Genomic DNA, 26,951 nt, shown 5'->3' with positions numbered 1-26,951 from the left:
TCAGGGCTGGACGACAAGTTTATACACACCCACGTGGGGTCTGGGAGCCGCAGCGGGCTCCAACTCATTTACAAGCATTTCATCACAGTGCCTGCTCCGGGGCCCGCGGGGCGCGACCAGGCTTTCCCTGTACAGGTCCTCACATCGCGATAATGCTTTATTAAAGGGCAGATTAATATGCAGCTTTTGGGGGGAACGTTTTTACAAGTATCCAAAGGAACCGATCCAGCATCCTATATAAAACTCTCCAGACCTCAGGGGAGGTCTGCGAAGCAGGACAAAGTGCTCTTCACACAGACTCGCAGGACTTTCAAGTATCCGAGAGGCGTTTGTGAATCCCTAAACCATCCTACACGCACGCGCCGGGCCGGTGGGGCACTCAGCAGGGGCCGAGCGAGCTGGCGGGCGGGGGACTCTCGCCGCTGTCCATCCCCACGGACCCCCCAGCTCCGGAGGCGGTTCCACACGGGGCCTGGGCCTCTGCAAGGCAAGAGAGGGAGGGGGCTTTAGCCGACCGCACCCCAGCACCGGGCAGGGGCTCAAGCCGCTGTCCCCCACACGCCCCCTCGAGACAGCTGTAGTCACTGCCCTCAGACCCTGTCCCCCCTTAGTTCACTCAGCAAGCTCAGTTCGGCCTCCCTCACCACCCATACCAGCCCTGCTGTGCGTCCTGTCCTCACAACTGACCCTCGTACTTCCGATCCCCCCGGCCCCCGGCCCCCGCCCCAGAAAACCACCGGGCTCCCACCTCTCCCCCGGGTCTCCCTGAGCCCTGTCTACGGCCGAGACCACCCCAGGACTCCACCACTCTGCCTCGTGGCACTCAGCCCACAGGTCAACGCCACAGGGGCGGCCCTGTGGATTCTCTCAGAAGCTTCTGGAAGTGCCACGACGTGGTCAGCACCCAAATGCCAGACCATTACTGCACCCGTTTCTGCTACGGCTACCGTAGTCCAGTCCTGATGCGCCCACGGCAGCTTTCAGACCAGTCAGACCCTCCAGGGCCCGCACTGGAACCCACTGCCCACGCCCACCCCGGCCCACCCAGTGCCTTTTGGGGTCCCATCATGCAGCCTCGCTGTTTACAGACAAGAGGTGCGTGGGAGCAAAAGGGCACGTTCTTCCCTTCCGGCCAGGCTGATGAAAGAGGAGGGCTTGGGCCTTTCTCACCCCCAACATCCGAGATGTCCAGGATCACACAGTCGCCGTCCTCCTCTTCCTCCTCCTCCGTGTCTGCCTGGAACCCATCCAGGTCCCCAGCTCCAACCTGGACAGACAAGGGCGCACAGGCCATCAACAGCAGCAGCAGAAGCAGACGCCACGGGTGGGGCAGGGGGGCTGCTGCGCCCCCCCCCCCCCCTCTACCTGTTCTGGCAACAAATTTGAGGAGTCTGCTTGAGAGCCTATCAGCAAAGGAGCCCCGGGGGATGGGGAGTTTCTGTCAAAAGACCTCACTCAGATCTCCGAAAACTGCCACCAGCATTATCTGCGAACTGTCTCTGACTTAGAGACCTGGATTTCTGGTCCACTCATGCTTAGGTCACTTCTGCCAGGGACAACACCATCCAAGCAACTGCGGGCGGGGGCCAGGCAGGGCCTCCACTGACAGCAGAATTTCCATCGGCATCCTGGAGCCATTTCCATTGGCTTTCACCAGAGAGGACAGAAAGCGTGAAAGGGAGGACTGATTTTAAACACCAACCATCCACATGGGCGCCTTTGTGAACGACAAAGAACCAGCCGAGGCAGAGGTGGGCCTATTTCAACAGAAGGCCTGTTTCTCACGACACTCTTGGAACTTCTCCGCTATAGAAATCTGCCTTTGCCAGAGAAGGGGTGACAGACGGCACAAGGCCACCGGGGGTGTGCAGACTGCCGCCGGGCCCAGCCGGGCAGCCCCACGGACACGACAAGGGCCCCAGAGCGAGCCGTGCTGCCAGCGGCCGGACACCAAGGGGAACTCCCAACCACCCGTGTCGAAAGAATCCCCGGGCTGAGGACAGCAGACGGCCCGGCCCTCAACTACGCCGCTCAGGAGGTGCTCGGCTGGGTCTGCCAGGCAAGAGGGACCCGCCCATCGTCCCCGCTCACGGGCCCCGCAGACGGGACACGCGAGTGCAGGTGAACAAGGTTTCCCACGGCTCCGCCGGTTTTCAGATGAGCCACCAAGCGCAGCCCTCCGGGACGGGCCAGGCTTCCACCGGGAGACTCTGGGAGGAGGACACCCCGAGTCCCGCTGTGTGGCCACGGCAAAGCTCGGCAGCTGGGAAGAACCCTGTTCCGGGTCGTCTTGAGCACAGACTTCTGACCGGAGGGAACACAGAACCTCTCCCTGCTTTAAACTAAAACCGAGGCGCAGAGCTCGCGTCACCCTCGGGCCGCACGAGACGTCCGGCGGCAGGACTGGCGCCCCTCCTCGGCCTGCTCAGCTCACTGACCACACACCAGGGACTACTTTGAACTCACACAGACTTTTAAACTCCCACAAATGAAAACAGCCCAACCCAGTCTAAAAGCTCTATCTGCACACCTCTAGGGTTTGCGATAAGTACCCCCCAGGGTACAGAAGCACCAGCGGCGTTACCGAAACGCACTATGTGCTCCTGCGCCTTCAAAACTACCTTCTAGAAGTCTACCCGGGTCTCCCGCTTTATGTGGGTGCCGTGCAGTGGGGGGCCTGCTCAGCGCGTGCCCCAAAGCCATTCCCCCCTCCCCGGCTTCTAAAACAGAGCCGGAGTGTTGTTGGGGGCTGCTGGCCAGTCCCTTTCCCAGCCTCTCCCGCAGCTGATGGGCTGTGCCAACGATTCTGGCCAGAGAGACTCAGGAGGAAGTCTGTCGGGGACGGTGTCCCTTTCCAGCTGAACGGAGCCTCTGCCACCTCGGTCCTGGGGGCAGGAGGGGCGACAGCCATCCTGTGACCATGAGGACCAAGGCCACATACTAAGGAAGGAGGGAGCGGGACACGGGGAGCCCGTCAGCATAGGAGCCGAGGACCTCTCGTTGCTGAGACAAACCCTCCTGTATTGATGCCGTGGCTTTGGGGCCCCGTTACCGGTGGCCCGACACGAGGGGACCGTGGAGGAGGGTGTCCCACTCTGCAGAGCAGGGGCGAGGCTAGCTGCCCACGGAACCACTCCCAGAGCATCCCCAGAGCCAGGTGTTCCGGGCTTCTCACCCTGTGACGCACACACCATGCAGGCCCACACTGCGGTCCTGGGCCCGTCACATGCCATTTCCTGAGGGGTTTTTATTTTTTTTTTTTTTTTTTTTTTTTTTTTAAATTTTTTTTTTTATTTTTGGTACAGAGAGAGACAGAGCATGAACGGGGGAGGGGCAGAGAGAGAGGGAGACACAGAATCGGAAAGAGGCTCCAGGCTCCGAGCTGTCAGCCCAGAGCCTGACGCGGGGCTCGAACTCACGGACCGTGAGATCGTGACCTGGCTGAAGTCGGACGCTTAACCGACTGCGCCACCCAGGCGCCCCTCCTGAGGGGTTTTTAAAATGCAGGCTTTAGATTCCTCCCTCAGACCTACTGAGTCAGAACCACTGGGTCCAGCAAGGCCAGGACTCCAAAGATTTGGTCTGCTCTGAGTGGTGCTTCTGTCCAGAACAGTCTTAGACCCCCAGGGACAGCAGGTGAGCCGCACGCAGGGCCTGGAGCGTGGTTCACGTGCCGTGTGGCCTTCGGCTGAGTTCCCCACGCCGCTGAGCCTCTGCAAGGCCTCCCCCGTGAACGGGGAACGAAAGCACGGGGCTGCTGTTCACATGTATCATCAGATGAGACTCCCCGTTTCATGGATTCCCAGACACACACTTTCTCATGCATCCACGAGTCCCCTGGGGGGTCACCCTAGGTTAACTGGGAGCATTTTTTCTTTCCTGGTGTCTCAGTAAGATGATGAAGCATCTCGCCAATGAAACACGGGGATTCATATAAAGTGCCGACTACAGTCCCTGGCATGTAAGGAAACGCGTAATAGGGGCTAAAATCAAGGTTTTCCGTGCAAACGTGGGTCATGAACACAAATGAGGACGACCACGGGTGAAAGAGCACAGTGGGGCTCAGGATGCAGCCGTGACCGTCACGCGAGGACGTGTGACCCTCACCCACCCCAGTGAAACAGACAGGGACACAGCAGGGCCCTGAGGGACGACAGAAGGGCAGAAGCCTGCAGATGCTGCTCAGATAGGGGGACAAACTAGGCTGTTTTCCAGCCCAGCCATTTTCAAGCCAGGTTCCCACTGCTGCTCTCAACCAGAGCCAGTCACACTCAGGTTCTTCCTGACTGTTTGGGTGACAGCAGCACGGACCATGAAAAGGTCCTACTGCTCAAGCAGAGCTTGAACACAAAACAGATCTCACAGGACAGCCGGGAGCCCGACGCCCTCCCGCTCCCGCTCCCGCCAGGCACCGGCACTCACTCTGCTGGTCCCTCTTGTCTCATTTCGGCTGAGGTCCAGGGAAGGAAGTTGTTCGTGGGTCTGAGGCCCCGACCCTAACCCAGCGGGCTCCCCATGGTATAAGCCGTGTCCACAGGCAGGGCGGAGCCCTGCACACAGCCTTGCACTGAGGACAGGTAACACGGACAGTTTGAAAGGAAGGTTTACGACGTGTCAAAGGCCTGGGGCGCCTGGGTGGCTCAGTCGGTTAAGCGTCTGACTTCAGCTCAGGTCATGATCGCACAGTTCACGAGATCGAGCCCTGCATGGGGCTCCGTGTGGACAGTGTGGAGCCTACTCGGGATTCTCTCTCTCTGCGCTTCCCCCACTTGTGCTCCCTCTCTCTCTCAAAATAAATAAATAGACTTAAAAACAAACAATAACCGACATACCAAAGGCCTCATCTGTCTGCTGCCAGCAGGGAGGTGGGCTGACACCCCCCCAGGAGTAATCTCTCCTGCTTCCCTGTTTTGTTTTGTTTTTTAACGTTTTTATTTATATTTGAGACAGAGAGAGACAGAGCATGAACAGGGGAGGGTCAACGAGAGGGAGACACAGAATCTGAACCAGGCTCCAGGCTCTGAGCCGTCAGCACAGAGCCCGACGCGGGGCTCGAACTCACGGACTGTGAGATCGTGACCTGAGCCGAAGTCGGACGCTTAACCGACTGAGCCACCCAGGTGCCCCTCCTGCTTCCCTGTTCCAATGGCCACTTTATTTCCTAAGCCAGATGGTGACTAATGTCAGAGAAGCAGTGGGCAGGAGCGGGGCGTGAGGGGGCATCACCATCCGGCCTTTGGCACACAGCTCCCCAAGCCACACCTCCCCTGCAGAGGACACTGGACGTGAGCAGGAGACCTGACTTTTAAGGCCCCCCCGTCTCGTCCCCATAAAACCTCTAACTCTGAGTTGCCTGCCTAAAACGAGGACCCAGTGCTCATCCTGAAAATAGGTTTCCAGTGAGACTCAGAGGCGGGATAGAGAAGAAACTCGTTATACTCACTGTCCAGGAAGGAAAAAAACAGACACACCCAACATCAGCGAAGGCTGCCGCTGGGGCACCTGCCCCTCGGGGCACGCAGAGGGCCCCGGAGGCCACTCCGCACGGGTGTCCCCAGGAGGCCAACCACCCCCCAGGTCCCCACACTCTGCTCTGGGTACTTGCTCCCGAGCTGCCTGTTTGTGATTAGGCCACTATTCCTGTGACAAATTCCTATCTGCGCCTCCCATCCGATGGGTTCTGCTCATCGCCACCTACAAACGCTAGCAGGGTCCCTGATGCAGAGTAAATGCTTAATAGTCACGTTAAGTGAATGTAAAAGCAAAAAGAGATTAAAAAAACTAAAAACCGGGGGTGCCTGGGTGGCTCAGTTGGTTGAGCATCCAACTCTTGATTTCTTCTCAGATCACAGCCACGGTTCGTGGGTGGGATCGAGCCCAACGCGCACCCTGACAGTGGGGGGAGCCTGCTTGCGACTGTCTGTCTCTCCCTCTCCCAGTGCCCCTTCCCCACTCATGCTCGCTCTTTCTCAAAATTATTTTTAGAAAGTTAAAAACAAGACAAAAAACTCAACTAAAAAGTCATTGCACGGAACCCTGTCGGGTGCTAAAAGCAAACGAGCTATCCAGCCACGAAAAAACACGGAAGAATCGGACACACACAGCGCGACGCGAGAAGCCAATCCGAAAAGGCTACACGCTGTGTGCACCCAAGCCTGTGATCCTGGAAAAGACAAAACGACGGGGACAGCAGATGCGTGGTCCCCCGGAGTGTGGAGGGAAGGACGGATGAGCAGACGGAACCCAGGGCACGTTTAGGTCCGTGGAGGTGCTCTGTGCCGGACACACGCCATCGTACGCCTGCCCAAACCCGCAGAACACGCAGCACCAAGGCAGGACCCCTACTGTCAACCGGGACTCTGGGTGAGAGGGACACGTGGACGTAGGCTGTCCGTGACGACAGACGCACGGCTCTGATGCCGGGTCAGCAGTGGGGAAACTGCGGCTGGGGACCGGGGGCGGGGGCGTATGGGAAACCGCTATGCTTTCTGGTCACTCTTGCCGCCGATCTAACACGGCTCTAAAAAACGCACTTTATTGCAAACAAGAAAGCCCTTGGGGGGGGATCGCCCCGCCCTGCCCCTCACCTGCCCATCGTGCCTGCGCTTCTTCATGAACTGGGTGATGCACATGCTGCCCGCGGACTTCCTCTTCAGCGACATGGGCGTCCCCTGGCCGGGCCCCGCGGCCGGGATGCTGCCACTGTCCTCCCTGGCGGCCGAGGGCACCACGGTGACGTAACTCCACTGGCACGGCACGGGCAGGTGCTCCTGGTCAAAGCTCTTCAGCACCTGCGGGTGGACGTACCAGCACATCCTGAAGTCAGGCCTCTTCTCGTACACCGAGTTCTCAGAAATGATCCGCTTGAGCCTGGCCTTGGAGGGGACGGCGGCGTCCTCGCTGCTGGTGGGGGTCTGTGGGCGGGAAGAGCCGGGGCTCGGCGGGCTGGCGGAGCTGCTGTCGGGACTGCCCGTGTCCTTGCCGAGCAGCCCTCGGCGGCAGCACTCCTGGAACTCGCGGATGATCACCTTGCTTCCGTTCACGTTCCCGTGCAGCAGCGGGAGCAGCTGGGCCAAGACTGGCAGGGGAAGGGGACACGGTGGGGCGGGAGACACGAGGAGAAAGAGAACAAACATCGCACGCTGCTCCCTGGTCGGTCACCAAGGTTAAGACACACGGTCAGCTTCGAGAGGGCCTTTTTTTTTTTTTTTTTTAATAAAAAACAAAACAAAAAACCACAACTTTATTTCTAAAGCAGGCTCCACACCCAGTGTGGACCCCGATGCAGGGCTTGAACTCACGACCCTGAGATCAAGACCTAAGCGGAGACCAAGAGTCCGATGCTTAACTGAGCCCCAGGCGCCCTCGGGTGGCCTTCTAAGGGCAGGTTTAAGACGCAGGAAGTAGCTGCAGAAAGTCTGTGAAGGCCAAGCTTCTGGGGGGTGGGGGGGGGGTGTCTCTGGCTGAACCAGCACGCCTGACGCCACGAGCCCACTTCTCCTTAGTTATGGCCGCCACACTCTCCTTCTGGGTCGCCGGGCCTCCCCCAGCTCTGAGGAGCAAGGAGGCACAGTCGGCAGGCATGTGTGTGGCCTCCGCCAGGCTCTCCGGGGAAGCGTGCTAATTAAAGTAGCTGCCCTGTGCGGCTGGTGCATTAAAGGGTGAACAGACGCGCCCAGCGAGCACTGGCTTTCGTTGTCTGTTGAAAGACCCTGCACGGTTTAACCCAGACACCTAATAAAGTCTTCCTGGGCCCAGGACAGCCGGGAGCCCGACCCCCTCCCGCTCCCGCTCCCGCCAGGCACCGGCACTCACTCTGCTGGTCCCTCTTCTCTCGTTTGGAGGCCTTGGGCGTCTGCTCCTCCTCCGAGGGGACCGTCTCCAGGAGGCAGGCCGTGAACTGCTGGAGCACCTTCAGGTCGGCGCCCCCGTCCTTGTCGGCCGCCCAGACGCAGCCGATCTTCACAGGCTGGAGCACGCGGAACCTCTTCCCCTTGGCCAGAAACTCGTCCCACTCTTTGGCCTTCAGTTTCTGGCGAACCTTGTGGTTCTCTGGGTCGGCACACTCCTTGCAGGTGGGAGAACAATGCTTACTTTGGGGTCCCCGGGGGGCCCTCTGCCCTCTCATCCCGCCTCCGGAACGGTGAGAAGGAAGAAGAGCATGCTGGGGCAGCGCAGGGCCGCCCGCAGTCAGGGCCGCCGCACCCCCAGGCCCCACTGCGTCCCGCACCCCTCTTCCAACGCTAACAGCCGGGAAACGGCCGAGTGTTTTCCTAGACTCAACAGTGACTGGCACGTGTGCCCCTTGCTGTCTGGAAAGCATTCCCTCTGGCCACGACCGGCAAAAGTCTCAGGTATTTTCCTAATGTCACCAGTAAGCCTCTCAAGGCCACTCGGGACTTCCTGGTGAGTGTGTCATGCCAAGGCTCTCAAATCACCAACCCCAAATCTCATGCCCAGTTCAACCGCCGGGCCCGGCACCTTCCACACCAGGCCCGGCTCCATTCTCAAACACCGGTGAGCTCGTGGACACCTCAGACGTGCCTACCTCGCTAGCTGGAAGCACGAAAGACGCATCGACCCCTCCAGTCTGACTTGGAGACACAAAACCTACCCCCCCCGCCCCCCGCCCGGGGCTGTTTGTCCACTGCCCAAACACTGCATCCCGACAGGCCATCGAAAGTTCCACTGTCTGGCAGGGTCCAGAAAGTCAGTGGTGGGGGTTGGGGGTTAACCCAGGGGCACGGGGGCACCTCCTGGAGAGACGGAGAAGTCCGAGACTTCATTTGGGGTGATGGATTTACAAATGCCAATTGTTAAAGCTCACTGCACGTCTTCTTGTAAGTTCTAACCTTAGCTAAGGAAGCGTAAACAGACCCGATGCGGTCTAGTGCCCTGACCCGCAAACCTCGTGGCATCACTGTCCCAGCCCCAGGCCGGGGCCCGGCCGAGCTCTCTCGGGGACCGGCACCTCCCCGCTCGCCCCCTCACCTCGGTGACCCCCTCGTCCTCAGACAGGTACCCGTGGGGCACGAAGAAGCCATCATCCTCGTCTTCATCGTCTCCCACTTCGTCGTCATCATCCTCAAAAGGAAAACAAAGGACGTTCACGACACGCAGCCCCAGAGTGTCGATTTCGCTCGGAACGCGAATCTGCGAACACCTGGCAGACGTTTTTCTGGACGCCGCAAGCACCGGGAGAAACTTGGGGACCAGTCCCAGTGGCTGACAGCGGGCCGGCGTCAGGTACCACACGGCGCGCGAAGCCGCCCAGATGCGAGACGGGGACGGGGGGTGCGGAGACCACAGTGGACCAGGGGGCAAGTGGGCCCCAGGTAACAGCGGGGGACGCTTCTTGCCTCCACTGCCAAGCGGGCTGGTGTCACCAGCTAAGGTTTCCTAAGACAAGCTGGAAATGGGGACGTTCGAGGCTGCCCGAAACGTTCAGGCAACCCCGTGGGCCAAGCGGGGGCCGTGTGTGCGAGTGGACTCAGCCCGGGGCCTGCCTTCCGGGCGAAGCCTGAAGCCAGCGCGGGCAGGTGCTCACCCCCTCACTGTGGGACAGGGACTCTCCCGGCTCTTCCTCCTCCCACTCCTCGTCGCTGTCCACCTCGTAGTCCAGGAGCTTCTGGGAAAACAAAGGCACCGTGCGTCAGTCAGAGCAGAAAAGCGACAAGACTCGTGGCATCCAGGAGACCCGCGTGCAAAAGGCAAGACGAGAAGGAAACGCAGACAGGCGTGCCTGGACCGTCGGAGGTGTGCCACGTGCTCACCCTGTCTTGCGCCCAGGGGTCCCGCGGGTGGATGACGGTCGTCTTCTTATTCCACGTGCCCCAGTACGCCGGTCGGTGATTCTCGGAAAACTGCAGGAGCTTCATCCTGCCAAACTTCTTCCTCTCGGGAACGCCGTCGACCTTGCCGCTCTCCACGATCACCACATCGCTGAGGGGGAGCCAGCAAACTCAGCAACGCACCTCCCCCGCAACGCGCCCGCTTGCCGCCCACGCTTCCCGAAGAAGCAGGCGGTAAGCATCTTACGAAGACGGGTGACCGCCTGCTCCCAGCGAAGCTAAGGAGCATTTACTCCAGGGACACAACGCCGAGGAGGAGGGAGAAACAAGATTGCTAAGTTGCTGGCCCACAGCATTGATACAAGTAGGGTGGTGCAGAATAAGCAGACCAACAAGAACGGGGAAACGTCCCCCCAGGGAGGCTGGCACGGAACCAAGATCCCTGCCCCGAGAGTCCGGGAAGCCAGGACAGGAATCCGCACTCCACAGCAGCGGCTTTCTGCAAAGCCACTGCACACGGGGCTGCAAGAGCTCATGGGACGCCCGAAGAGAGACAAGTGGCCCAAAGCCAAGCCAGCGGCAGACCAGAACCCAGGGCTCTGTCCCGGGCCCCTCCCTTCCCGGACTCTCCGACCGTGCTCTGACTTCACCAACAGGCAGACGACCGTCCCCCCGGCCACTAACCTGTTACAGGTGTCTGTGTTCCGGTTGGAAACCACGGTGGGTCCGGACCTGAGGGGCTGCCGGCCTTTCAGGTCCTTCAGGAAGGAGAACTCGCCGTTCTGCTGCCGGAGGAGCTGGTCCAACTGATCACAGAGGTCCTGGTCGAAGGCGGTCCGAAACCGAGGGGCAAGGACCATGTGCTCTTTAATTTCAAAGGGGGCAAACTTCCCGCAAGAGCCGGCCAGGGTCTGAAACGGAGAAGAGGGTGTGACGGCACTCCCGCGTGCTGGGATGGCCGCCTCTCGGCAGCAGCGAGGACGAGCCGCTGGACACACAGCGCACTGCTCTTCAGATTCTTCCGGGTTGGGAAGTCCCAGGAGACACACAAGAGGCCACATGCCACGTGACGTCACCTACACGGGTTTCTGGAAAAGGCAAAACTACGGGGTTGGAGGTCACATCAGCAGGTGCCAGGGGCTGGGGATGGGGGGAGGAGGCCGTGGACTGTCAGGGAACCCTATGGGGTGATAGAAATCCTCTAGATCTGGACTATTCGGGTGCCGTGGAGTCCCACACGTTGTCAACCTCACTGAACGGGCAAATTTTCCTATAAACACTTCAATAAACACGACTCTTTAAAAAGTAGCAGTGAGGGATGCCTGGGTGGCTCAGTCGGTTAAGCATCTTACTTGGGCTCAGGTCATCTCACGATTCCAGAGTTCAAGCCCCATGTCAGGTTCTACACAGACAGCTACAGAGCCTGCTTGGGATTCTCTCTCTCCTTCTCTCTGCCCCTCCCCGGCTTGTGCATGCACACCCCCTCTCTCTCAAAATAAAAAACAAATGAAAATAATAAAAAGTTTCTTAAATAATGAAAAGAAAGAAGGGGGGTGGCGAGTGATAAAAGCAGAGCTCCCAGGTGAGGAAACCGAGACCCGGGAGAGTGACTTTACCCAGAGCCGCACCACAGCCTGGCTTACGGCCTGGAGCCCATCCCCCCACCGACCCCACCAGAGGCTGCCGTGGACCTGACACATCAGCGTCTGTGTCCGAAGTCACATCCACCGCAGATTCCGGTGGGCTTAGTGTCCCCTCCCAGAGCTCCTTCGGCACCAGCAATGTGTTTGTCAGTGGATCCCAAAGCTGGCAGTGCACGAGGACACGGGCAGTGGGGAGGACAGTCCATGGCCGTGACGTTCGTATAAGAAACCCAGGCTTCAACCTCACGGAGGAAAGAGTGCTGCGGCGGACAGCCTGCATCACGGCCACGTAGCAGGCCGTCCAGGAGCTGCCGAAATCCCCGCTGCCCACGCCAGGCTCGTGGGATGCTCTGGGACGGGATCCAGGCTCCATGACTTTGTAATCCCTTGTGATTCCAACTCACAGCCCGAGGTGAGAAGCAGCAGACTGCCCGCCTCCCTGACGAACACGTGCTGGGACACCGGGTACCACACAGGACAGAGTTAGGGCCGTGCCCCACACGACAACTACAGAGATCAGCCAAGCTAAGGGACCACACATAAAAGCACAACGAGCAAAAACTAAAACAAAAGAACCACAAACAAGCAAAAAACAAAACACACTGGGAAAGAGAATGTATCTGTCTATGGCCACAGGGTACACAAGGCTCTGCAACCACACGCAAATAAAAAATCTTAAACGTTGCCATTAAAACAAAAACCTCCGTACAACAGAAGATGCCACGAACAGGTTAGACGGCGGGTAACAGACTGAGAGGGAGTATCTGCTGTGTGTATCACCAAGAACGAAAATCCTGGCTGCATAAACAGCTCCCAGAGGTCAGAGGAAAAGCCAACCTTGCAGAAAAATGGGTAAAAAATAGGAATTGGCAAATCACAGAAGGAAGAAAATGGTAAACAAATACAAAACGGTGTCTAACTGGAACCAAGGAAAAATGTAAAGTGAAAAAGGGTCTCGGTTTCTTTTGACCCATTGGGTTAGTGAAGTTAAAAAAACCAAGCGTCTGGCCCGCTTCTAGGTGGTTGTCCTAAAGGAAGGTACAGGTACAGAGAGGAGTGTTAGTGACACTCCGTGTGCCCCTGATGGGGCATCAACAGGGCAATGGACACATAAACTGTGACACCATCCACACTATGAAAGCTCAAGCGGCAATAGAACGAACAAGCAGACCCAAGCGTACCAGCACAGAAAGAATCCAAGATACGGCTACAAAAACAAAGCAGGGACATGACAGTTTGTGATTTATTACGTGTATAAACACACAAACATATGAAGGGATGTAAATGCAGAGAAACCGTTAGACGGACACCCTTGCACTGGGGGAGATGGGTCCCGTCCAGAGCACGGAGGGAGGGGGAAGGGAGTCTGGCGTCTCTGGAGGCAGACGCTGGTAGAAGGGGACAGATGCCAGGCTGAGGAAGCCGAATTCTGTGCTGAATTCTGAACTGTCCTTTTATGCCTAGTCTTGCCTCCCATCTGGAGCATCAGCTCCCTGAGGGTGAGGACTGGCTCTTCCCGGACATCCTCCCCGACAGCTGCTAAGGCAAAACTGTTTAGGAAGCAACCTCCAAACACCTGGCAGTGGTTTGAGCAAACCTGACACTTTTCGCCTGGTGAAACGACAAAATACTGAGCCTGCGGATTCTACCAGAAATAACAGCTCCCTCCAGGAGGCAAGCAGGGACCTCCTCTTGCTGAAAGGGAAGCTAGCTGGCCAGAAGATAGCCTTATATTTTCAAAAGGAGGAGCAGGCCAAAGACAAAAAGCCAAGCCAGAGGAGGCCGGCTGCTCACCTTGGGGGCCTGTGGGGTCTTTGGTTTCTGAAAGAACCTCGTGATTTCAGCCTTCTCTGCTTTAATGCGCTGCAACGGAAGAAAAGAGAAGCACGAAGAAATGGAGAGAAGCAGTGTGTGTCTGCAAACACGCCGAAGGCCCCCGGAAGGGGAGCCCCGGCATTTTTAAGTGGAAAGCATCACTTTGAGGTCTGCTCTCGAAACCCACCAACCCCACTCCCAGCCGGGCACCAGCCCATCTCCATGCCAGGCGCGGAGTACGGGGAGCCTGCTGGCCACCGGAGGGTATGTGCACACGTGGCAGTCCCCGCGAGGGCCACCTGGCTTCCCAAGACGAAGGAACACCGGGCAGCAGTCGAGCGGACTGAACTCAGCAGTCCTGGGAGAACAGCCTACCTTCTCCTCTTCCCGCAACCGTTTCTCCTCTTCCTTTTTCCTCTTCTCCTCCAGCTTCGCCCTGGGAGACGTGAGACACAGCTTCAGCCCAGAGGCACGGTTGCACACCAAGCCAGCCTGAGCTCGCCAGAGGCCGCTCCAGGGTCCCAGGCGGCCTGGGGGTGCACGCTCCCGCCCCCAGCGCCCCCCCGCCCGCCCGCCCCCCCCCCCCGTCCCCCGGGCACACGCACTCCAGCGCCTCCTGTCGCTCCTTGCGCCGCTCCTCCTTGAGCCTCTGCTTCTCAGCCTTCTCCTTCTCATCCTTCTCCCGTTTCTCGCGCCTCTCCTTCTCCTTCAGCTCCTTCTCTTCCTCCTTCTTCTTCTTGGCTTCTTCCTTGGCCCGCTTGGCCTCCTCCTTCAGCTTCTCCTTTTCTTCTTTCTCTGCCCGTAGCTTGAGCTGCTTGCCCAGACGCTCCCTGTCCTGCGGCCGAGAGACAAGGCGCGGCTGGGCCCCTGCGCGTCTCCCAGAGGGCCAGCCGCCCGCCCAAGCCGCCACTCCCCACTCCCCGGACTGGGAGAAAGGTGAGGGCCACCAGCCACTTGTCAGGGACCTTGCTGGCAACTCGAAGTAAGAGTCTTGGTGTGCCTGGGTGGCTGTGGGCTGAGCATCTGGCTTCTCGCGGTCCGTGAGTTCGAGCCCCGCGTCGGGCTCTGTCTGGGCTGATGGCTCAGAGCCTGGAGCCTGCTTCTGATTCTGTGACTCCCTCCCTCACTGTCCCTTCCCCGCTCATGCTCTCTCTTTCTCAAAAATAAATAAACCTTAAGAAAAGTTTAAGATTCATTCAAAATACCATGTATAAACGTGGGCCAGAGTTACTCGCTTTTTCACTAAATTAAAAAAGATTAAAGGGGCGCCTGGGTGGCTCAGTCGGTTGAGCGGCCGACTTCGGCTCATGTCATGATCTCGCGGTCCGTGAGTTCGAGCCCCGCGTCGGGCTCCGTGCTGACAGCTCGGAGCCTGGAGCCTGTTTCAGATTCTGTGTCTCCCTCTCTCTGACCCTCCCCCGTTCATGCTCTGTCTCTCTCTGTCTCAAAAAATGAATAAACGTTAAAAAAAAAAAAAAAAAAAAAAAAAAAGATTAAAGAAGAACCTCCAGGGACACCTGGGTGGTTCAGTCAGTTAAGCTTCTGACTTCAGCTCAGGTCGTGATCTCACAGGTTTGTGGGTTCGAGCCCCGCGTCGGGCTCTGTGCTGACAGCTCGGAGCCTGAAGCCTGCTTTGGATTCTGTGCCTCCGTCTCTCTCTGCCCCTCCCCACTCATGCTCTGTCTCTCTCATCAAAAATAACATTTAAAATTTTTTTTAATTAAAAAAAAAAAAAAAAAAAAAGAACCACCTCCAGGCTACCTGCTGTTAGGCTTGAACCACATTTATTTAACCAGAAAGCCGTGATAAAATACAGACAGAAATGCCTATAGGTTCTACTTCTCTATCTTTAAAACAAAAGCATTTTTCCTTCATTCCTCCCCAAACCATGTAAGATTATAGGGTTTTATTTCCTCTGAAATGGAAGAATGGGATGAGATGAGGAGCAGGAATGTGCTAAATAAGGGGGAAATAAATGAGAATAAACAGTAAACCCAAGAAATGACTTTATCTTTACATCGGCTTCTCATTCCAAACAGCTGGTACATGGCCCGAGGCACTGCGCTATTCTGTAACCTTGAACTCCTCCTGAACAAGCTGGCCTGCCAGGCAGAGAGGTGCTTCCTTTTGCCACAGCAACGGGTCACTTTCAAGGCCCATTTCCATCAGAAACGGGTCCAACATCAGGGTCCAACATCAGGACCCTGGCAACTCACTTTTCGTCTAGCCATATGACTATGCCCTTGTCTACACCCTCTGCCCTGAGAAACCCCTGGTTGCTTTAACAAAAGCCATGGCGGCATGCCATGAGAGACGTCTGGACTGTTCCAGGTCTCACACCGTTTCCTCTGCATCTTCCTGTGACGCACAGGACACTTGAAGAAGGTGTCTGGTCTGGGGATGGAATGACACCAACAGTGTCTGTGCAAGGGGATGCCCTGCTTCTCATTGCTAAATAAGACAAGGCTTCTGGAAATCAGCCATGCTGGAGCCCCGTCTCCATCCCCACCCCACCTCGGAGATTCCGACAAAGAATGAGATAAACCCTAAAAACGCCGCCAAGATCTGACCCACAAAGGCGAATGCCACCGTGAGGTGCACGGCACAGGGAGCAGCCGGTGAGCACACGGCCCGCCCCTTCCACCAGCTGGCGTGGGGGAGACGCCCGCTGGCCCTCTCCTCCACGGCAATGAGAAAAAAGTGCTCTGCTTTGCAGTGTGTGACATGAGGTGACCCCAGAAAACAGAAGTGAAGCCTCAGAAGGGATCGCCGCACAAGAATCACCCGTCTGGTATCAGGGCCACCAAACCAGCACAGCAGGTGGGAAGGGGCCTGGGACGCAGGGAGAGGGACTGGATCCTTTGGAAGGCAAGGCTCAACCACAATGGGATGCCCAACTATCCAGCCAGTAGTGACAACAACAATGATGAGAAAAGTCTATGAGCAAAATCTTCGGACGATTTAGCAAAGCTAAAAATGATGCGACCCACGAGTCCCAGGGCACAGTTGTGTGAAACGAAGCAACTATCAGTGATGGTCAGGACAAGCGGGGAAAGGGGACAACAGGACCTTGCTGACTGTTTCTTTTATTTATTTATTTTAAGTTTATTTATTTTTGAGACAGAGAGAGAGCATGAACGGGGGAGGGGCAGAGAGAGAGGGAGACACAGAATCGGAAGCAGGCTCCAGGCTCTGAGCCATCAGCCCAGAGCCCGACGTGGGGCTCGAACTCACGGAGCGCAAGATTGTGACCTGAGCCAAAGAGGGACGCTTCACCGACTGAGCCACCCAGGCACCCCGCTTGCTTACTGTTTAATGCAAAAAGCACAGGTTAACGTTCTACTTCAAGGGGAATGTCTTACTCTTTGCAGTCTGAGCTTGTCCTTCTCTGCAGAAGCTTTGACCAGTTTCTTAGTTATCTGAAATGAGAGACGTTTCTCTTTCAATACGGGTTGTTTCAGTCACTACATCACATAGAACAAATCACACACTTCTTTGGGCAAGAAAGGGGGTGGGGATAAGGGATTCACACGATTACGAACTTCTTTACGAAAAGGCTACAATGTTCCAAGTGACCAGTTTCCACCAATTAGAACCAAAACACTAAAATGTCCTAGTGAGGTCGTGACCTGCGATGAACACATACATGCATGCCTCTGGGGATAAGACTGAGGAGACAGATGACAAAAATGAAGGGGGCCAACCACGGAAAAACAGGGCAGGCTCAAAACTAAATGCAGTGGACAGCCAGCCTCGGTGTCAGGCAGGTGACATGGAGTAGAAGGGCTTGCGACAGAGGGCAGAGGATGCACCCCGTCCAAAAGGGACAGAGCTCTTACTGGCCTGCAGCCCAGCAGTCCTGCCCCTTCAGATTTTTCCAAGAGTGGCTGATGTTGGGAACTGTATTTAAATCTTGTAGGTAATGTGTAAAAATTAACACTACGTGAATTAAATCAAACACATCTATGGGCTGGATTCCCATGAGCCACCAGTCCTCACTCTCTGCCTAGCGCGGCTTCGAGAACGTGGAGTGAATGTTCAGGAGAAAAGCTCGGCTTGCCAGAGCTGGCGATCTGGTCTAGTCCCCTATATCCTAGAGTATGACATTCCCTACCATCCTGCTGCAAAGCGAGCCTGGGCTGGGAGGACTCACCAAGACGCACCGCTGGGTTCACTCACCAGGCTGGCGGCGTGGCCTCAGGTAGGAGTATGAGCAAGTTCAGACTACTGGCCTAAGCTATCTCCAGAGCGGGGAATCCTGAAACCCAAACCATCAGCTGGCCGAACAGGAGGAGAGAGAGCTCAGGCCAGAAAAGCACTAACTGCCCAGGCTCCTTTGAGCCTTGGAGAGGCAGCCAAAAAATGGGACTGACGTGGAACTGAAAAACCAAAGGCCTGTTTCTCTTGAAACGCTCTGACACACTGACAAAAACTGCATGGCGATGATCTATTCGGGAAAGTCCAAAACCTCTTCCAGAATAAAACTTACAGACCAATACATTCAACAAGACATCCTTCCCACCGTGAATTACATCTTCCCTCAGGAAATGGCTGAGCAGAGGCATATGAAAGCCACGCACACTGTGCTCGAGCCTGTCTGCCCTAAGCACGTAGCAGCGCAAACGCCCAGTTACCAAAGCAGTTTTACCAAGGGCTTGAGAGAATGCACCTGCCTCCTCCAGAGTCACTTTGCCTGCCATGTCTGCGGTCCTCACCCCCACCATAAAGGACTGAACAGCAGAATCTGCATGTTGCTGTATCTGTCGTTGTCCTGTGAGTTCAAATTTACAGTATTGAATGTGATCCAGACTGCTGTGCGAGAGCACCTGGGGAAAGCACATTGGGTCAGTCTTGCCCACACTTGGTGAGTTTCGGTTGCAAATTCAACGTCCCCTCCCGCCGTGCTGAGTCCAGGCACAGCAGAGTTGACAGGATTCCCAGGAGCCGACTAAGGACATCCAGCAATCAGAGCAATTACGATTTCGTGCAGAACCCGTATCTATTGCTTCCCTGGGCTCTCAGGTGGACCTTACTGGTCTGATATAATGTTATCTCCTTGATATTTGGCCCAAGTGCTCATGGAACTCTCTCCAAGTCTAGGCCGTATGTGTTACCTATTTGGAATTCAGCTGCCAAAAACAAGATCCACGATCCCAGAAGGAAGCTGAAATATACACGTCAACTATCCCATGTCATCAATACTGATTTAACTAGATGCATGAACATTCTTGTACTTTATTTGGCAGGATCCTCTCAGAGCCGCTTGTTCTGAATTTATACATAAGGAGACCTCATTTCTTAGCTCATAAGCAGCAGTGAACGAGGTGCAGAGTAGTGGGCATGCAGGAGTAGCTAAAAACCCAATCACAGGGAAGAGATACAACCCAAATTGGTCCAGCCATAGTCGAGGGCAAGCAGGCAAAAATTAGTGTGTGCATTCCTGGGACCTCGAAATTCTACTCCACAGCAGCCCAAGGAAACGTGTAGAAGGAAGCACATTGTTTTGTCTTGGCTGAGAATGAGAAATGGAACCATCCACAAACCAGAATGAGTCTGTGAGCTAAAGTTTGTCCACACGAGAGGTGTAAGATATGGCAGCTAACAAGAGATACATCATCCCAGCCCAATGATTTCACACCCCAGAATGAAAAAGAAACATATTTACAGCACATGGCTCAGGTGAGGAAACAAAATGACACTGTATATTCCCAAGGGAGGCCTCACATACACCACACAGAGAAACGTAAAATGACAGCCTCCCAGGAGAGACAGGGGGGCCAGAGAGGACTGCCATGCTTCCTTTATGTTCTTTAAACACGAAGAACTTAATACTCGTGTCATTTAAATTCTGCAGGGAAAAGTTCCAGCGATCTGGGTTCATTTGTATAGAAGCAAAGATTCCAGGAACACAGCTGTATCAACATCATCATTTATGGAAAGATAATCTTGAATCTCCAGTAAAGGAGGATCAATTACAGTTAAAATGCAAACAAACTTGAGAAATGGTTCTATCCCAAATGGTAAAACACTCTTGCTAAATAGCAACCGTTTGGCTAGTTTCTGACTTGTAATCTGACCCTGGATTACTTAAAATAGGTGTTCATAAATGACTGTTTTTTCAAAGTGAGATTCTCTAGAACCCTGAGAGTACTTAAAGCAACAACACAAAAACCCCAACAGAATGAAGCTCTCTGGGTAGACTACATCAGACTCCCTTGGGAAGAGACAACAGGATCTGCATTTTAACAAGTGCCCTGAAATGGACACACACACACACACACACACACACAATACAGGGCCAGCGAATGCCTAGCGATTCCAATGCAAAAATCTTACAGTACCGACTCCAGGAATGATAGAGCCAAATAAAACCGAACATGTTACAGTGGTATGAAAACTCCTGCTGCAGAAGGGGAAGGCGATAAAGTACAAGGCTGCGGGTGTCGTTGCAAATGGTCTGTCTCCAGCCACTTCCTCAGGCTGCGTGGCCCTCTGGGCGCCCAGAGGCTCCCCATGATCACCTCATTTTGCTCATCCTTTTGGTGCCGACCGCCATCAGGGGGCGCTACCTCTACCCTTGTGATGGACCAGCCCACCTGTGGGTAGCAGGGGCAATTCTCTGCCACAGGCTCTGGGGTCATCTGAACCTTGGCCACTCACAGCGTACGATTATTTGCAAAGCTGTGTGAGAACACCGCCTTCTAGAGCATTTCAAAAGTGCAAGCCTGCGTTCAGAGTCAGACCGAGCATCTTAGGTGCAGGCCTTCCTAGCTGAGCACCCTCAGCTGTCTGGAGTGCTGTGTGGGCCAGCAGACAGACACTGAATTGTTTCATGACAAGGCCCAACTATGTCACTTCCCGATTCTGGGGCCTTGCTGTGGGAACAAAAACAAACTTAAAAAATGAAGTGATTAAGAAGAATGGAAACACGTGTACGCGGCCTGTTCTCGAGGCTAACTGGCTGCACCGTGTCACGTGACAGTGTTCCTGCAAAGCAGAAGCAGCAGAATGGAAGGATTTCAAGCGATTGGCTGCCCCAAACAAGATGGCTGACAACAAAAAGGGGCTTCAGCCCTGATTCTGAGAGTCTGATTAATGGCTCGGGCAGAAGTTGGAAAATGGACATCCATCTGCAACATTTAGAAACTTGGAAGAAAAAAAAGACTTCCACTTTTGATATTTTGAAAGCCTGAAGTGAAAGCGATTTTCTTCTTCTCTCTTGCACCTCTCAGGATATAAATGACATGAAACCGTCTAGAAAAATAATTTTTCCTCCAGAGATCAAACTTCAGAAAGTGAGCAAGGTCAAATCAAGCGGGTAGATATTGAATGATCCAACCAGGATCTAATTTACATTAAGAAAACAAACAAACAAACAAACAGCAGCGGGGGGCCCCGAGGGGAGCCCCTGGGTGGCTCAGTTGGTTAATTTTAGCTCAGGTCACGATCTCACGGTTCCTGGGATCGAGCCCCAAGCGCCGCGTCAGGCTCTGCACTGAGAGTGCTCACAGCACAGAGCCTCCTTGGGATGGGTGACTCCTGACGCTGGACGTAGAGCTTACTTAAAACAAACAAAAACAAAAACAAAAACCTAAAGTAAACAAAAATTCTACCAATACAAAAAACCAAAAAAAACAAAACAAAAAAAAAAACAAAAAACCAAAAAACCCAAAACAGAACACCGTTAAACACACCTCTGGATTCTTGACTGATATTACCAGTTTCAACCGCGAGACCCTATGGGCAGATGAGAACAGAGACAGCCGTCATCGTGCTCATCGCAAAGCGGTGACACCAGCAAGCATTTCAGAGGCCATCCTTCTGTGGGCCTGAAAAACGGTGCCAGGTTTTTCCTTTGTTCTTGCTGCTCTGGGGGAGGTTTTCAGATGGCTGGCTAGGCGGACGAGGGCTGACCCTACAGAACCCCCAGTTTATCCTTCCTGTGGCCTTGGGGCCTTTCCACCAACGCTGACTGACTTTTTACCATCAAGACCCTCACGGGGCTCTTGGAACAGGAAGAAGAAATGGAGGGAACTCACATTTGCCATGAGGGCTCATGGTTGCCTGCTGACAACCGTTCCGTCGCTAAAACTGCTGAGTTACTAGCAGCATTCGTGAACGACCACGGCTACCAAGATGGCACTTGACACACTGGGGGCTAACAGAGCCACCCCCGAACACCCCTAATGGTTCTGGATATCAGAAGAATTCCGCATCTGCTTGCGGCCCCACCTGCTTGGCCACCAAGCACCTGGATGACACGGCGGTCCCAGGCGACTCCTGCCAGCACTGCCACACTGGCACTGAGCAGAGATACTTACTCTGCGGATGGGTGTGGAGGCGGGGAAGGGTCCGGGACTGCTGGGATGCCTTTTGGGAGCAGACTGCCCCTCGGGTGAGCTGCTAGGAGAGGAAGAACCCCCGGACGAGTGGCTAAGAACAGAGTCTTCCTCGGGGCCGGACTCCAGCATCTCGCTGTCAGAGGGCAAGCCCTGGTCTGCAGGTGGCGTGGGAGGAGACTTGGTTCGGGGAGGTTTTGCAGCCAGTATGTCCTCCAAGACCACCACGGGCACCTTCCCTTTGAACAGGATGCCCCTGGCTTCACTCCAACCGTCCTGGTCCTTCTCGGAGCATGTTCTCAGACCACCCGTCAGCTCGGGGCAGCTCTGGAGCGAGCCTTCCTGCCCCTCTCCACTCCTCTCTGCACCTCTGGAGCCAGCACCCTCCTCCTCTGCTTTGCATGGAATGTCTGAAAGGGTCTCTTCAGGACACGTCAGCTCGTCCTTCAGACTGGCCTCCGGCAGCCCCTTCTCACCTCCAGCTTCTTCTCCGGCCCCACTCACGGCCTCCTCGGAGGGAGAGGCGGCAGACTTTAGTTTACTGAGGGCCGCGACGCCATCTAGCTGGTCACTCGAGTCCTCCGTCAAATCAGCGATGACCGTGGTCTGGTCAATACTGGTTTTGACTGTACTTCTCAAAAAGTTATCTAAGGGACCCTTCCCATTGACAAGTTTTGGATTAAAATCTATGTCAGAACCCATATGACAGCTGTTCTCCAAGTTGTCCAAAGAGGTCTCTAGATGAGGGACTCGGCTTTGTGCAGGGGCACCCTCAGGGCTCCTCGTGTCATCTGACGCGTCCTCACTTTTCTCCTTTGGGACAAGGTTCAGGCGCTTGAAGGGCAGGCGAGCTGAAACAGAGGGGGGGGGGGGGGCCGTCTTTACAGGGGAAGTGTGGAGAGCAACAGCCCATCAGTACTCTAATATTCCACGTGCTCAGCAATTCTCAGCCTTGCTGGGCTCGAGGCGGGGCTGGGGGGGATTTCTCTAGAAAACACTCCTGTCCTCGGGTGCCCCAGTTGGCCCCTGCCCCTAACCCTTTCACCTCCGACACTGCTGCCCTTAACGTGACTCCCCTCAACACCAAACTTGCTATCTGTCCCCACAGGAGGAGGGAAGCTGCTACAGGGAACCAGATACCGAGTTTTAAAAACCAGAAACCACGGTCTTGTATACATACAGTCCGGTCTGCCCTGAGGGCAGATATACTACCCTTCTCACACAGAAGGATTTGGACGCATTTATCTTCCTGTACAGTGGTTCAACCAGGGGAAGGTGTGCCTGTCGGGGAAGTCTGGAGACGTCACTGGTTGTCATGACATGGGCAAAGTGACCAGGGACACCGCTAAACTCTACGATATACAGAACACAACGTCAACAGAGCTGAAGTAGAGAAACCCTACAAAAGGCAGTGCTCCTGGAAAATCTAAGAAAATCAGGAATGCAACCAAATGGGTTTCCTTCCAGTTGGAGGTGCGAGCGTTTACCTCCCACGCCCCCCACGGGCCCCTTGATGCTCCTGCCGACGACCCCAACAGAAGGCCTCTGCTCGAAGGAAAGTAAAAACACAACCGAGGAGACCATGAAGGATATAAATTGTGAACAGTATATAACCCCTTTCCGGAAAGCTACCTTGTATTAACTTCTTGACTGGAAAAGCTGGTCTGTCTTTGCAATCCATGGCTGTGAATAAAAGTACCAAAGGACAAGTTACTAAAAGTTGGAAATCCTGAAGCAGTACATGCATATGCAGCACCTAATATGTCCAAAGTGGTTGTCCCGTGGGGGCAATTTTTGTTTGCCACCACTACCCCCAGGGCCTTTGGCAACGTTTAGGGAAATTTTTGGTTGTCTTGCGGCGGTGGGGGGGTGGGGGCATCTAGGGGTTAGAGGACACAGATCCTGCTAAATATCCTAAGATACACAGGACAGTACCCACGACAGAATTTTCTGCCCCAAATCTTAATAGGTCGAGAAATTCTGCTCTCATCTCCTTGTGGCACTTATCGCTCTGAAAGTTACATTGTTTATTATGTCTCCCTCCCAACAGGAAGCCTGTAACAACAGGGAGACGAGTTCCATACCACACCCCTGGCACCTAGCTCAGAACTGGCACTCAGTGGGAAACCAACGAGTACGGTAATAGGGACAGCGGAAAGGGGAATGATGGGGCACCCGCTGGCTCAGTTGTGGGGCATTACTTAAGAATAAAATCTTCAATGGGGCGCCTGGGTGGCTCAGTCGATTAAGCACCCAAATCTTGATTTCAATCAGGTCATGATCTCTTGGTTCGTGAGATCAAGCCCCACGTCAGGCTCTGCGCTGACAGCGTAGAAGCTGCTTGGGATTCTCGCTCTCTTTCTGCCCCCACCCCTTGCACTTTTGTCTTTCTCTCTTTCTCTCTCTCTCTCTCTCCCTGTCTCAGAATAAATAAAATTGGAAAAAAAAAAAAATCTTTAAAAAAAGAAAAAAGGAACGAGTGCAAGCAAAGATGAGAGAAAATAATGTGTTAGCAATTTCACCATTAATAACCCCAAAATGTTCTCCTCCAATCCAACCCCTCCTCATTACCACATCTATAAAATCAGAATAGGGCTTATTGTTTCAAAATAAGAATCTACAAATCTTGCCAGGCTGGAGCTAAAGTGCTGTCAGGAAATAAAGGAGAATGTTTTCCTGCATGAAAAAAAAAAAATCTCAGGAAAGGCATCTAATAATAATATCAGAGCTGATACAGAAATGACAGCAAACAGAGCTAAGTCTTTGGGAAAAAATATCCTTAAATCGGTTAGAGTAAGTTTGAAAGCTGACACCTGCTAGGATATCTGGCTTGAAAAAACTTACCTGGGGCATGCTACATAAGTTTTGTAAAAGATACATACAAGGGAGCATTTGTAAAAAGCTAAAAACCTCGGCTGTCCCCCAAGCTGAGAAGATAAGAAAAGTACCCCGAGGATGCACATTTCCTTTCTACCCAATTCAAGACAACATCATCCTCAAGTTCTGTTACCCAAGTCATGTTCTTCCCCTCTTAACTGAAGATACATGATCTCTAGCTACTTACATTTACTTCTAGGACAACCCCAAGTATTCCTGGTGTGGCCCCGAGTCACCAGCTCTGATGCGAGCGGAAGGCAAGTGACCTGGGCCCCAAAGCTACAAGCTGACACAAAACAGTAGCCCACCCAGGGATCCACATGGTTCAGCGGTACACGTCCAATTCACACACACTCGTGTGTAGTCACCAATGCTCTTCATTCTAAGATTACACCCCTCCTAATTTTATCTAGCCTTTAAACATCCCTTCCTTTTATGAGAGGAGGGTCACAGTAGGTAGTGCTTTTTAATTTTTTTAACGTTTATTTATTTTTGAGACAGAGAGAGACAGAGCGTGAACAGGGGAGGGGCAGAGAGAGAGGGAGACACAGAATCTGAAACAGGCTCCAGGTTCTGAGCTGTCAGCACAGAGCCCGACGCGGGGCTCGAACCCACGAACTGCGAGATCATGACCTGAGCCGAAGTCGGATGCTTTAACCGACCGAGCCACCCAAGCGCCCCTAATTTTTTTTTTTTTTTTAATTAAACATTCTTACGGGACCAAGTGACTGTCGATGACAATCAGCCACAGCTTTATTTATAGGGATTTTAGGTCTCTGAAATTTCAAAGTCGGGAAACAATTGAAGGAATGGTTCTCAACTAGGGGGCGATTCTGCGCCCCCCACCAGAGGCCCCTTGGCAGTACCTGGATACGTATTTGGTGTCACAAATAGGGAAAAGGGGTTGGCACAGGGATCTAATGGGCGGAGGCCATGGATGCTACTCAACACTCCAGGAGTGCACAGGATCGCCCCCAATGTCAACGCTGCCCAGGTGTTGGGGTTAGACTAGTTGATTTCCTTGTCAACCCTTATCTATCGGGCACTTCCTATGTGCCAAGCATTGCGTCAAGGGCTGGGGATACAATGGGAGTCAAGCAAGGTAGACAGGCAGTCTGGTCTTCCTTGGTTCGCCATCCCACGTTTCGGAGGCTCTGCCAGGTGCCAGAAAGCCCCCTTCCAAGATGGGGTGGGGGAGGGGAAGACAGGTCTTCACCTTGCACGACAGGCAGGATCAAGAACCCCCGAGTCCCAGCTCCCTGGCGATCCCACCAGCCAGGGCTCTTACCTGGGCTTGCCCTGAGCCGCAGACGCAGCGTTCTGGTCCCCGAACCCGTGTGACCCCGGGCCTCAGTTTCCCCACCCGGCCAGAGGGCCGCTGCACGGTCCGACTTGCTCAGGGGGCACAAACGCACTCGGCAACCTGCAAAGCCAGCCCTTTCGCCTCCCTGGGCCTCAGTCTCCCCTCCTGGCCACACCGACCCGTCACCGCAGAGAGCCCTGGAAGGACGAACTGACGCAAAAGCGCCGGGAAAAAAAATGGTCGCGGCGCAACAATAACGTCAAGGAGGGCGCCCTGCGGGTCGCGAAGGCCCTCGCTCAGCTTGTAACGGCCGCACCGACCAAACGCCCGCCGAAGAGGAGCGGGCCCGGGGCCGGGAGGCCCGTCCGCCCCCAACCGCCACCTCGGCCTGCGCAGGCCGCGCGCCGCGCCCCCCCTTCCCCTCGGCGCGGGCCCGAACCGACCTGCGGCCGCTCCCCTGGCGCCCGGCGCCCCGCACTCCAGCTCCTCCAGCATCGCCCCGGCGGCGGCTCGAGCTCCCCTCAGGCGGCGGTGGCGCGGGCTCCGTTCAGGCGGCCACTGCCGCTCGCCCTCCCGCCCGCGCCGCTGCTGCCGCGGCCGCCGAGCTCGTATTTGGCGGGAACCGCGGCGACCCCCGCAGCCCGCGCGGCGATTGGGCGAGGCCGCGTCACGTGACAGCCCGCCTCGGGAAGAAGGGAGCGCCGGGAGCATCCTCGCGAGAGTCGAGGCTTCTATTCCTCCCCATGGCTCCCTTATTGATATTCCCGCGGACGACCGGGGTTTCCTCTCGGCCGCCTGTCATTGGCGGGGAGGAGGTGCCCTGCGATTGGAGGCGGAAGATGTCAAGCCGAGAGTTCGACACTGTGATTGGCTGAGCGTGTGGGCGAGGTCTGCGGGAGGAGGAGGGCCAGGCTCCTACGTCATGACGAAACGTTTTACGTAGGGTGACGGGTGACAACCTGAAACTGCGGTTTAGCGAGAACGAAGTTTTTGTTTTTTTCTAATTGGACATCGACTGAATATAGCAGCAGAAATTAGAATGATAAGTTTCTTTTTATAGGAACAACAGAAAGAAGATGTTACATGCAGAAAAAAAGTTAAAACAATAGAAAGGCTGTACAGCAAAAAGAAGTAAATTCTGTGCAGCCCTTCAGAAGCATTTAATATGCACTAAATATGTTCA

The 26,951-nt window shown here is 54.9% G+C and overlaps 1 protein-coding gene across 3 annotated transcripts; it reads right to left on the bottom strand.

Moving 5' to 3' along the window:
• CHAF1A (chromatin assembly factor 1 subunit A) lies at positions 1–26,509 on the bottom strand. 3 transcript variants are annotated; one of them, XM_078443582.2, is made up of 15 exons: positions 26,212–26,509; positions 23,221–23,271; positions 21,571–22,439; positions 16,612–16,668; positions 13,855–14,084; positions 13,625–13,685; positions 13,229–13,297; positions 10,476–10,702; positions 9,774–9,942; positions 9,548–9,625; positions 8,992–9,084; positions 7,816–8,068; positions 6,588–7,078; positions 1,171–1,267; positions 1–480 (listed from the first exon to the last, which is right to left on the bottom strand). In XM_078443582.2, the coding sequence occupies exons 1-15, from the start codon at positions 26,477–26,479 to the stop codon at positions 380–382; spliced, it is 3,114 nt and encodes a 1,037-aa protein (XP_078299708.2). In that variant the 5' UTR covers positions 26,480–26,509; the 3' UTR covers positions 1–379. The 3 variants fall into 3 exon arrangements, with proteins under 3 accessions (XP_078299708.2, XP_078299707.2, XP_078299709.2); XM_078443581.2 differs by having other exon boundaries at positions 9,548–9,628; positions 26,212–26,507; XM_078443583.2 differs by lacking the exon at positions 26,212–26,509 and adding an exon at positions 25,754–26,163 and having other exon boundaries at positions 9,548–9,628.
• Positions 26,510–26,951: the final 442 nt, after the last annotated feature.

The sequence above is a fragment of the Panthera onca genome, chromosome A2, assembly GCF_046562875.1.
Source record: "Panthera onca isolate mPanOnc1 chromosome A2, mPanOnc1 haplotype 2, whole genome shotgun sequence".
Lineage (NCBI taxonomy): Eukaryota > Metazoa > Chordata > Mammalia > Carnivora > Felidae > Panthera > Panthera onca.
Note: the sequence above shows the minus strand (reverse complement) of the source record. Positions and strands in the feature narration are given on the sequence as shown.

Excerpts from the sequence above, each read along its gene's own strand:
- CHAF1A (XM_078443581.2), bottom strand. The coding sequence starts at position 26,479 with ATGCTCCCGGCGCTCCCTTCTTCCCGAGGCGGGCTGTCACGTGACGCG. Across the intron at positions 23,272-26,211 it reads CGCCAGGGGAGCGGCCGCAG|CCATGGATTGCAAAGACAGA; the intron begins GTCGGTTCGGGC and ends TTTTATTCACAG. Across the intron at positions 14,085-16,611 it reads ACAAGCTCAGACTGCAAAGA|GACAGGGAGCGTCTGGGCAA; the intron begins GTAAGACATTCC and ends TCTCGGCCGCAG.